General features: G+C 38.2%; 1 protein-coding gene across 1 annotated transcript; it reads left to right on the top strand.

Moving 5' to 3' along the window:
* Positions 1-3,486: 3,486 nt before the first annotated feature.
* On the top strand, positions 3,487-7,271 carry LOC127090291 (uncharacterized). Its single transcript, XM_051029392.1, has 6 exons — positions 3,487-5,179; positions 5,690-5,760; positions 5,833-6,093; positions 6,166-6,796; positions 6,841-7,112; positions 7,263-7,271. Exons 1-6 carry the CDS (start codon positions 3,487-3,489, stop codon positions 7,269-7,271), a joined length of 2,937 nt encoding a protein of 978 aa, XP_050885349.1.
* Positions 7,272-12,552: the final 5,281 nt, after the last annotated feature.

Raw genomic sequence — 12,552 nt, 5'->3', positions numbered from 1 at the left:
TTTCTATAATTAAGGATGAAAAAGAAAGTGGTGTAGAGTTTTCTACTCCCTTTCCCGACTGTTAAGATACGAGTTGTCTTACTCGACTATCCGAGTAATCGTCATCCAACCAAAAACATCTCAACCAATCAAAACATCCGACATATTAATCCAACTTGTCACCCCCGTGTGACTGAAACTCTTTTCAGAAAGAACACTGTTAATCCTTTCTAATGCGCACAACAAACCAATGCTTAAGCCTCCGCCGAGAGTAGACAAGCCAACGTTTAGCTTTTAGGATGCGATCCAAATAGTTGTTCATTAAAAAAACACCAACCAACCGTAGTTCCCCGAACTACGAATGCTCTGATTTCCTTATGACCATAAGGATACATAGGCAGGAGATTGATGTATCTTCGCGAGCACACTAATAAAAAAACTCTCCTTTCTCCTTTCTGAGGTTCTCATCCATTTCTATTTTCAACATTTTATAACCCAAAGAAAACAAACAAACATAAATTAACACTCGAAGCTCAAATTAGAACTAAAAGGTCCCCGTTGAGTACAACGGACGTAAGGGGTGTTAATACCTTCCCCTTACGTAATCCACTCCCGAACCCGAATATGGTTGCGACGACCACTATTTTATTTCCTAAAGGTTTTATCGATATTTTCCTATTCCTTCTTTGGGATAAATAAAGTTCGGTGGCGACTCTGTTCGAACATAATTTTTTCCGCGATCATCGTGAGGAATCGTATTTTTCGAGATGCGACAACCATGTATAGTAAAAATACAAAGATATGAGGGTAATGATCTCTCACTATACTAATTGTTCATAACCACCCATTAGTAAAGAAATTCTCCCCTTAACTCGAAATAGATATTCTTCCCAAATCTTCTACCCAATTCTTCACGTCTCTTCACAATAACGTTTTTTTTTCAATTTTCTTTTCTTTGTATCTTTTCTTTTTAATTTTATTTTACGATTCAACATCCCCTCTTTTTTTTTCTCTCTCTCTCTCTCTCTTCTCATAATATAATAATAATAATAATAATAATGATAATGACCATAATAATTATAGTACTTATAATAATAATAATAATAATAATAATAATAATAATAATAATAATAATAATAATAATAACCATATTAATTTCTGACACTTTCTATCTATCTCTTGATTTCATATTAACTAAACAAATTCCCAAAATTAAATATTCCAATTAATTATCCCAGCTAGATAATTATTTAACTTTAATAATAAAATAATGTCACAGCGTAATAATTATTTAAATAAATTAAATATATATTAAAATAATTATTTAAAATACTAAATCAATTAAATATGTATTTCTACACTCCCCGTTCTCAAAACCAATCAACCATAGTAATTATAAAATTACCAAAATACCTCAAATCATCATAAATAGTTGATAACATCAACCAAATCACACACCAAATACAAAAATAATTTAAAATAGCATAAATTCTAAGTCGAGGCGTTACACAAGGCATCCTTCTGAGTCTGCTTGTACATGGAGTATGCATCCATGAAGCTTAATATACGGTAGCCCAAAGAACCATCGATGAGGCAATTGATGTTTGGCAGTAAATGGGTCTTTAAGATAGGTTGCGTTCAGATCGGTAAAGTCCACACATATGCACCACCTGTTGTTATACTTTCATACCAGACCCACGTTGGCCAACCAGATGGGGTATTTTGTTTTCGTGATGAATTTGACATCACATAGTTTACCCACTTTTTCATATATGCGACCATTTTTCCTCGCATAGTTTTTGCTTCCTCTATGCCACTAGTTAGGTGGAAGGGTGAATGGTGAGGCAAATGATCACCAATTTGTTGTCTATTATTGGCTTGTTGGAGGAAGCCCAAGTGAAGAGGTCAACATTCTTAATGATTTGGTCGATTAGTTCTCGTTACTCTTATGTGGACAACAAGGTACCTATCTTAGTCACTTGATGAGCGTGATGACCTATTTGGACCTCCTTTAAATATTCTATGGGCATGAGCCTTTCCACTTCCACGTCTAGTATGGGGTCCTAACACTCAAAGTCAGTATTTGTAACTTCTGAATGAGGGACATCAGCAAGGGCGAGCTCTTCTCTGGCTGTTGTTCGGGTCGAGTTGTAGTTTCTAGAAGGCATTCCAAAATAGGACATCAATAAAGATGCCAATATATATATATATATATATATATATATATATATATATATATATATATATATATATATATATATATTGGCAAAATTTGTCGAATTGGGTTACTTGCAGGATCAACCATACAAATCCTAGGACATGTGCAAATTTAAATAACTTTGTAAATCTCTAGAACAACCTTTGTATCTTTTATTTGGTTCACTAAGTCTTTCATGTCGAAAGATATTGACTAAAAATGCTTAAGTAAAAATAAACTTAACAAGACTAGGATAAATGGCGAAATATAAATGACAAAGCATAAATTGTCGAAAAGTAAATGCAGAGGATAAAATGACTGGTAAATGTAAAGGAAAATTGGTAAAGAACTTTGAACTTTGTAAGATAAAACTTTAAAGAAATGGTGTTTGTTCACACGTACATTTTCCAGATAAGACTCTTTTCTCTCACACAGGTACTTCGAGTATTTTGCAGGAATTTTTGTACAAGTTTTCACACACACATTCTGATAACAACTATCCTATTCATATACAAACAGAATAACTGTCACTAACGAATAAATCTTAAAACTATGACATTTGGCTCTTCTGCATGACTTTCTTTCGTCAGGTGCTTCCACGCGTCTTCTGCCAAACGTTATAACTTTCTGAATTTGAATTTCCACTTTATGTCGAAAAAACGCGTCTCCTCAGACTTGTCGAAATGTCGAAAATATCATAACATCATCCATGTTTGCCAAAGACGTCTTTTCATCTGCAGACATCTCCTTCTGTCGAAATGTCGAACCAACAATCTATCGAAGTGTAGACAACACTTATCAACTAAACTGTTAATTTCATGGCGTCATTTGTCGAAAGAACTATTCTGCATACTACTCTCATGGCGTCAAAAACGCATGTATACAAATTGCCCCCCAACAAAGATGTTTAGACTATTTTGGAGAAACAATCATTTGTTGTCAACCAGTGTTTTGATGCCATGTCATTTAATTTCATTATTTCCAAGCTTTTGTAATCTCAAGTTCCCATACGGATTCATCATTACACTTTCTCCAAGACGTCACGTCTAGCCCATGTTTAGAACTTACCTCCATCATTTCCTAACATCATGGCCTTTTTCAACTTCCACCTCTTCATCATCACCATAAAAAAATCAGCCACGTGTCCCACGATCATCATTAAAATTGCAAAGCGTTTTTATCATCTTCCTTCTATAAATACCCATAACCTATTTTCTCTGAACTTTTTTAACGCTTCAGAACTTCTTTCTTCATACCCATTTTTAAACTTTCAACTTTCCTGAGAAAAAGTTTCTTTGTTCTTCTCAACAATGGCTCCTCCAAAATCTTCTAGTAGCAAAAATTCTAAGAAGGCTCAAGATTTAACTCTTCATCCTGCGCATGATTTGAAGGGACCAATGACTATTGGAAACCAACAATATGTTCCTGAACCTCCCAATGAGAGAGAGAAGGAATGTATATATAAATCCCAGGTATTAATTCCTGTTCTTGTTTCTGGAATTTGTCACGCTATGTTAGGTCCACTTCCCAATCCAGATATTAAACCAGATCTTTTAAAAGATTTTTTTCCCACCTATTTCCATACCAAACCCATAGGTGCTGGAGTGAAACCTCAACCTCAAAAGAAAACTGTAGAACAAAATGACCCACAAAGTTCAACTGATGATGGAGAGTTGAGTTTAACTTATTTGAATTACACTAGGATCTTCAGAACCTGTCCATGGTCGAAAGACCCTTCAGACTATTTATCTTGGCTAGATAAAGTTGAAAAAATTAAAGGAGATTTCTGGAAGGAAGTAGGTATTTTTGACCTCATTCAATTGTCGAGAGCAGGACCCAACATTTGCCCCAATATGCTTTTAACTTCCCTCTATTTTTGGGACAGTACCTATAACACTTTTCACCTTCCTTGTGGGATGGTTACGCCCACTCTCTTCGACGCAGTAGCCATCGTTGGCCTTCGCCCTAATGGGATAGATTTCAACCCCACCAACCTAAATGAAGACACTATAGCTTTCGACACTAGCTTTGCTCCATACTCTTTATTCATGTCTCATTATCATGACAAGGATACCACAGAAGTCTCGGATGTCGAACATATAGCCTTTTTGACTCTGTGGCTATCAAAATATGTGTTTTGCCCTCGTTCCCTCCAAGTTGCCAAGAGATTCATCACTATGGCCAATCAGCTTCACGCAGGAACCAAACTATGCTTAAGTGAAATGATTTTGGCGAATCTTTATGAATTCTTGAGTGAGAGTGTAAATCTTTTGAAAACCATCAAAGACCAAGGTAAAATCCATTTGTCAGGACCTTTCTGGCTTTTACAATTATGGCTCAATGCCACCTTTGAAGCTTCTCTTCCTGTAGAACAAGAAGTGGACGAAGAACAAGTGAAGGACAAAACTGTCGAATGGCCTAGGTTGGTGCAACTAACGCCAACTGATGAAGGAATTAGCCTTCGACAAGCTTTCAAAAGTTATGTCATGATGTTTGCCAAAAGGTATCATTTTACTTCGACCATGGCACCCTTTGCTAGTAGGAAAATTGGACCTGAATGGTTTACCCAACAACTGCCCTTGGAAATGCAGAAGGATGAGAATATATTTTTGGATGTGTGGGAATCCTTTTTAACCCCCAGGCTCCTTTTTTCCCATCGTAACACAATCAAAACCCAAATAGCTTTGATAGTCTACCAACCCAATCTCGTTGCTAGACAGTTCGGCTTGATCCAAATAAAGCCTCGACCCATCTTCCCGAAGAAAGGGTCTATCATTTTTTACAACTCCCTTCATAATGAAGAGGAAAGCAAAGAGCTGTCGAAGAAGCTGACTGATGACTCTCTTGATATTCGACCAGTGATCTTTCGACCATCTTTTCTCTGTACTCTTGAGTTTGATGAGTGGTGGAAGGATTATTATTCTACCAGATTTTTTGACGTAACGACTTTCACTACACATTTAACAAATGCTTTTGCTTTCGTGCAGGATCGGACCAAAAAAGGTATTCAAAGACACATTAGAGAAATACAAAAATTTCAAAAATATTTCGAAACTGCGTATAGACCTGATGATCTTAGTCGAACCATACACGAAGCAGCATCAGAATTAAAACGTAAATTGACGGAGAAGTTTGAAAAATTGTCATTGCCTTCAAATGTTCGACCAAAGGCGCGTTATGACCTGGCTTTCAGTTGTCATCCACCAAAGTTTCCTCCTCTGCCAACTGCTGAGTTTGGCGTGGCATTTAGCCCTCCATTTCCAGATTGGTTCGTTTATGGGGACTATATGAAAATTCTTCGTCAACATTACAAAAAACTTACTGAGAGTGTGGTTCTGACTAAGTATCATCTAGACGATTACCAAGGACACCTTTATATTGGAATATAACACGTTCGCGTGGAAGATCCCATTCTTGAAGGTGTTCACAGAAAACATGATTTTTCCTTTGTTATTCTAACTGTATTATCATGTATTTCTTATATTTGTTTCTAAATTTCCTTTCTTTCCTTAGCCGTAAAGATTCCTACCAAGAAAACTTCTGTCGAAGCGTCACCAAGTGCTGCTAAGAAACCTTCGACAAAGGTACAAAACTCACTCTTTCCATTTATTCTTTCTCCTTTTAAGAAACTAACTGGCTTTGGTCTGCATGACTAGGTAAGTCGAAAAGCCCCACCAGTCCAAAAAAGAACGAAAGAAGAGGAGAAAGAAGAAAAGAGAGTTTCCAATGAAGAATCTGGTGATGAATCTCTAGAGCCAAACCCCCCTCCTCCTCAGAAGAAGAAAATAAAAAAGGTCTCTTCCCAAAGATCCATTGTTAAGTCAGCTAACAAAGATTCTCCAAGTACTCCAATTGCCAAACTTCAGTCGAAGGATACAGAGAGTGGGAAATCTAGTCTTAATACTGAGATTCCTGAGGTAAATCCTTATTTCGACTATCTGTGTTCATCTTTACTGCATTTCTTTCTTCTAACTTAGAATTATTTTCAGACACAATTGGATGTCGAAGGGAACCCTGAGAAAACTCTGGAAAAGACAGTCCAAGAAGAGGATGTCCCCAAAAATGACCATGACAGGCAGACTGTAGCAGAATTCGACGCTCCAGCAAGTGAAGCTTCTGAAGACGATTCTCCTCCTCATCCAGGATTAAATGTTGCCAATAAGGGTGATGATACTGACATGGAGACTGAGGTCGAAGATGACCATGAAGAAGAAACTGCTAAAGATAAGGATGACCAGTCGAAACAACAAGATGGTGGGCAAATTTTAGGACGAAGCACTCAACCCGCTCCCGACCAGACCAAAGGAAGTGCCATATCAACTGGTTCGACTGGTTTCTCTCGTGAAGAGCTTGAGAGTCTCAAAGTGCAGAAACCCTTAGAATATCTGAAGGCCATGCTTAGCGCTCGTTTTAATTTTCAAGATTCTTCGCAAAGCAGTTCGACTACCTCTGGGACCACTTCTGAAGCGCCATCTCTCGCCAACGTTTTGACCAAGATTAAGACGAAAATCCTTGATGTTGATTTGTTCAAAGTTTTAGAAGAAAACGCCCTTGCTCATATTAAACTCAAGAAGATTTTAAAACAAATAAACGTCTTGGAAACTTCGGTTGAGGTTGGCAGTTTTGTGATGGAGCTGATGACCCTCATTGACCTGGCGGTGCAGACCTTCATCGTCAAAGAGATCTCTCCCAGCAAATCTCCACAAAATCTGAGACTCAAGCTGCTGAATGGGATGCTGTTGCAACTTCGACTGACAAAGTTTCAAAGCTGCAGCAGCTTTCTGAAACTTATATCAAAGAAGTTGCTGCGTGTGATGATAATATCCAGAAATGGGAGAAGCAAATAACAGCTCTTCAAGAAAAAATCTCCCAAGAGAAAAAGCGCAGAGCATCCATACAACAACCTAAGCAAAATGAGATTGACGACGAACTGAAGGTGGGTATTCAACATGCAGAAAAGGCTCAGCAACTTAGTCAAGAGATTGAGACTCTCTCTACCCACCTAAGTCTTTGTGATCATCGACTCCAGTTTCAAAAAAAGAAATTTGCGACATTGAAGGAAACTTTTGCTAGTATCAAATTGTAGTCGAATTAGTTTAACAATTCTCAGCCCTTTAAGGCTTTCTTTGTAACAACTTCGGTGCCATTTTTGTTTGGCAAAGTTATCACACTCATTTTCACAATTATTCTACTGCTATTTTTACTTCCTGCAATATTGGCTTATATTTTTTCAAATACTTGCCATTTATTTTCAAAATTCTCTCGTCTTGTCCTATTTCTTCAATCTCATACACACCATTTGAAAAACTTTTCAAAATCTGGAAAGGTCCTTCCCACTTAGGAGACCATTTTCCCATTAATCTATCTTTTCGATCCATAGGAAGAATTACTTTCCAAACAAGATAACCAATTAAAAAGGTCTTGAATTTTACTTTCTTATTGTAAAACTTTTCGACTCTTTCTTTTTGTCTCTTTATTAGATCCAGCGCGCGCAACCTTTCTTCGTCTAAATCAACTAATTCGTCCAACATCATACTCCAATATATATCTGATGGGATTTCATGATGCCTTTGAACTCTAACTGATTGCAAATATATTTCGACTAGTAAAACTGCGTCATGCCCATAAGTCAACTTAAATGGAGTCGAATTCGTTTCTTCTTTTGGAGATGTTCGACAAGCCCACAAAACTTGATCTAAAGTTTTATGCCAGTTTTTAGGTTTTCTCCCCACATGCTTTTTGATCAAATTTATCACTACCTTGTTGGCTGCTTCAACTTGTCCATTGGCTTGAGCATAGTAAGGTGTCGAAGTAAGGAGTTTAAATCCTGTTTCTTGTGCAAATTTCTGCATATTTTTACCAGTAAACACATATCCTTGATCTGTTGTTATTGTTTATGGTATCCCAAATCTATAAATTATGTGCTTTTGGATAAAATCTATAACTGCTTCTTGATCCACATTTACCAATGGTATGGCTTCAATCCACTTAGTGAAATAGTCTATTCCAACCAAAATGTACTTTTGCCCTTTTGAAGAGGCTGGTCGAATTTCGCCAATCAAGTCTAAAGCCCAACCTCTAAATGGCCAAGGCTTTATAATTAATGCAATTCACTTGCAGGAACATGTGGTATGCCTGCATGTACTTGGCATTCTTGACACCCTCTTGCAAATTCGACATAGTCCTTCAGCATTGTTGGCCAATACATTCCTTGTCGAAATAATAACCATTTCATTTTATGACCTGCTTGGTGTGCGCCACACGCTCCACTGTGCACATTTGACAAAGCTGTGTAAGCTTCATCTTCACCTAAGCATTTCAACAAGACTCCTTCTGCAGTCTTTTTGAACAATTCGTTTCCAAAAAGTACATAACTTAAAGCTCTGTATCTTACCTTTCTTTCGGCTTTCTGATTTGGGTCTTGTAGATAATCCTTGATGGGCTTTCTCCAGTCTTCAATTCCTGAACCATCTATGTTGAATATCTCAAAATTTTCTTTGTCACCATATCCCAATCTTATTGACTCCAAATCTGATGGGGACAACTTGGTAGATATGACTCTTCCTCTGACTTCAATGGCCTCTTTTAACTTTTCCTTCGACACTTTGTATCCAGACGCAAGTTGAGCAAGGTCATTTGCCTCTTGATTCTCCACCCTGGGGATGTGCCTAAAGGCCACGTTGTCGAATTCCTTGAGAAGTCTATTGGCTATTACAAAGTACATGATTAAATTTTCTTTCACACATTTATATTCTTTAGTCAACTGCTTTATCACCAGTTCAGAGTCACCCATTATTTCGACTCTTGTTGCCCCCAATTTCAACAATATTTCAAGTCCAACAACCAAAGCTTCATATTCCGCTTTATTATTTGAACACAGACTTTCAACTTTGTACTTGAATTTTGTTGGAATTCTGTCAGGAGAAATAATCAACATCCCAACACCAGTTTCATTTTTATGACTGGAACCGTCGAAATACAGTTTCCATGGTTCTAATTCGACATACTCTACATTCTCATCTATAGAGTGGTCAGCTATAAAATCAGCAACCACTTGTCCTTTCACAACCTTTAAATGCAACTATTTCAAGGAATATTCTGTTAATGCTAAAGCCCATTTTCCAATTCGACTATGTAAAATAGATTTAGATAACATATATTTTATTACGTCGAAATGGGAAGAAATGTATACATCAACAGGCTTTATATAATGCTTTAATTTCATACAAGAAAAATATACACATAGACATAGTTTTTCTATAATACTATATCTAGTTTCAGCATCATTTAGGACTCTGCTGAGATAATAGATGGCCCTTTCGACGCCATTCTCATCTTCTTGGCACATCATACTTCCTAATGTTTTGTCTGATGCCGAAATGTACAATCTCATACTTCTTTTTCTACAAGGAGACATTAGAATTGGAGGACTAGCCAGGTATTCCTTGATCTTGTCAAAAGCAACTTGTTGTTCTTGCCCCCATGCGAAGTCTTCCTTCTTTAGTCGAAGTAGAGGAGAGAATGCTTGCGTCTTCCCACTAAGATTGGAGATAAACCTTCTGAGAAAGTTGATTTTCCCCAACAGAGACTGCAGCCCCTTTTTCGTTGATGGCGCTTTCGCCTCCATTATGGCTTTGGCTTTGTTTTCATTTGTTTCGATCCCTTTCTTGTGGACCACAAAACCTAAGAAATCACCCGCCTGCACACCAAAAGCACATTTAAGGGGGTTCATTTTTAAACCAAACTTCCTCATCCTCTCAAAGGATTGTCGAAGATGGTCTATATGACTTTTTCCTGAAACAGACTTGATCACAATATCGTCAATGTATACTTGCATGAAAGTTTCAATAAAGTCATGAAAAATGGAATTCATAGCCCGTTGGTAAGTTGCTCCAGCATTTTTAACCCAAAGGGCATTACTACCCATTCATACGTTCCTATTGCTCCAGGACAACGGAAAGCTGTTTTAGGAACATCTTCTTCAGCAATAAAAATTTGATTATAGCCAGAGTATCTATCTAGCATACTTAAATACTCGTGGCCTGCTGCAGAATCTATAAGCATTTCTGCCACTGGCATAGGATATTCATCCTTTGGGGTAGCTGAATTTAAGTCTTGAAAATCAATGCATACCCTAAGTTTTCCATTTTTCTTAATTACAGGAACTATATTTGCAACCCATTCGACATACCTGGTTGTGCGGATGAACTTGCATTTCAGAAGTCTTTCGACCTCTTCTTTTATTTTCGACAGAATCTCTGGTGCGAAACGTCTTGGAGTCTGCTTTACTGGCTTCTTTCCTTCCATTATTGGCAGCTGCAATTCGACCACACTTCTATCTAAACCAGGCATCTCGTTGTAATCCCATGCGAAGCAGTTTTTAAACTCTTTCAGCAATTGGACTATTTCGACTTTGAACTGGGGGTCCATCTTTGCGCTTATGTAGGTTGGTCTACTTTATGCACCTAGTCCCAAATTTATTTCTTCTAATGGATCCTGCGCCACCATCTTCACGTTAGTTGACACTGGATCATTTTCGAACCCCAGAGGTTCGTCGTCATAAATGGCGTCAAGCTTTTGGTGTTGCCATTCGCCCATCTGGTTGTTATCATAATCTTCTGCAACGTCTCTTTGGGGACATTGTTCGTTGGAATTTTCTTTGTTGGCTTCAACAGCCATATATTTTACTTCAGCCTCAAGGGCCTCTTTGAGTTTGTTTTTGGCTATATAAGCCGTAATTCTTTCGAGCGCTGATTCTTTACTCATCATCATCAAATTCGCTTCCCCATCCTGTTGGCGCTATATGAGTAGTTCCCCACATGTAAGATTCACCAATTACTTCTTTGTCCCACTGAAAACCATGTGTAGGATGAAGGTACATGAAGCAGTAGGCGTTGTCTGTTGCTTTTAGGTCAAACTTGGCTGGGCTGCACGGAGGTATGTGAGCCAGGTTCTTGTCGAAACTTTGACTGTTGAAATTGTTCACTTCTGTCATGAAATAGCTTTGATCAGCTTCAATATTTTCGACAATCCCGTCTGGCCTCCAAATGGCTATTCGCTGATGCATTGAAGAAGGTACGACTCCTACACCATGAATCCACTCCCTTCCAAGTAGTAAGTTGTAATTCGCCCTTGAAGCAATGACCATGAACATTGTTGGCCTTGTTATAGTTCCAACAGTCAAATTCACCTGGATAACGCCCATAGTGGTTCCTACTTTTCCTTCATAGTTCGACATCACCATGTTGTGAGGTTTTGCGTCTGAATCATCCTTCCCAATCTTCTTTAGCATGAAATGAGGCATCAAATTTACTGCTGCTCCGCCATCTACCAGTATCTTGTTTACACCAACATTCTCAACCTTTCCTTTTATGAACAAAGGCTTTAAATGTGCCTTCATGGAATCATCTGGCCTTTCGAAGAAAGCATTCTGCTCTTCGACGCAACCATTGTTCATGATGTAGTAGCAAACGGGCCTATGTACCATTGTTTCCTCTTCCATCTCATCCTCCTCGTCTTCGACCTCCATGATTCTATCATAATCTTTAGGGAGGACAGAAACCACATTGCAGATCACATTAAGGGACGCTTCTAAGTCAGATCGAAGTTGTCAGTTATTTCGTCGTCTTCTTGCACCTTCTCACTCGATACCATTGGTTCGACCACGCTACCAGGATTGATCTGGTGGGAGGGTTCCTCTTTGTTTACTGTCTGAGCATTGTTACTGGATTCTGCTTTATCTTTACTATCAACATCTTTTCCAATCATGCTTTTTTCTGCAGCTTCTTTTTCTGCCCTCTTCTGCCTCTGGAATCTTCTCCATTGTGATCTCGACATAGGATTTTTCCCTTTGTAATTTTTTGAAGGATATGGTCTTGGCTTGTGCTTCTCCAACTCCCTCTTACATTCCATCGAAGTGCCTCTTTGAACTTCAAAATTTCTCCATTTTTTCTGTCCTTGAGCATCTCTAATGGGTTGAACCCATTTGTCATCCGTTGCTTTGTTGGATGGTTTGTAAGTGCTATGGTGTCTTTCTCCACACCTCCATTTGTGATGATCACTTTTTCTTGGGTCATATCCTGTTGTCCCCCAATTTTCTTTTCTCTTGGCTTTATCCACTGCTTCCAGATTGGTTGCTGCCTTCCTGTCGAAGATTGCATTGCAACATGGGCATAACATCACTTCAGTCCTCATCTTTTGTCACCTCTCGATGAATTCCACTAGATTTTCATCTTCTTTAGGATATGCCAGCCTTTGGTACTCCTTTCGACGACGATCTTCATCCATTTCTGCTTGGTTTCTCTGCGACACTTCCACCATATTTACCCCAACATTTCGTCCGTCAGCAATGCTTAATTCATTCATTTTTTTAATAA

This window comes from Lathyrus oleraceus, chromosome 1 (assembly GCF_024323335.1).
Source record: "Lathyrus oleraceus cultivar Zhongwan6 chromosome 1, CAAS_Psat_ZW6_1.0, whole genome shotgun sequence".
Taxonomy (NCBI): domain Eukaryota; kingdom Viridiplantae; phylum Streptophyta; class Magnoliopsida; order Fabales; family Fabaceae; genus Lathyrus; species Lathyrus oleraceus.
The sequence above is the reverse complement of the archived record's forward strand: the minus strand, read 5'-3'. Positions and strand labels throughout refer to the sequence as shown.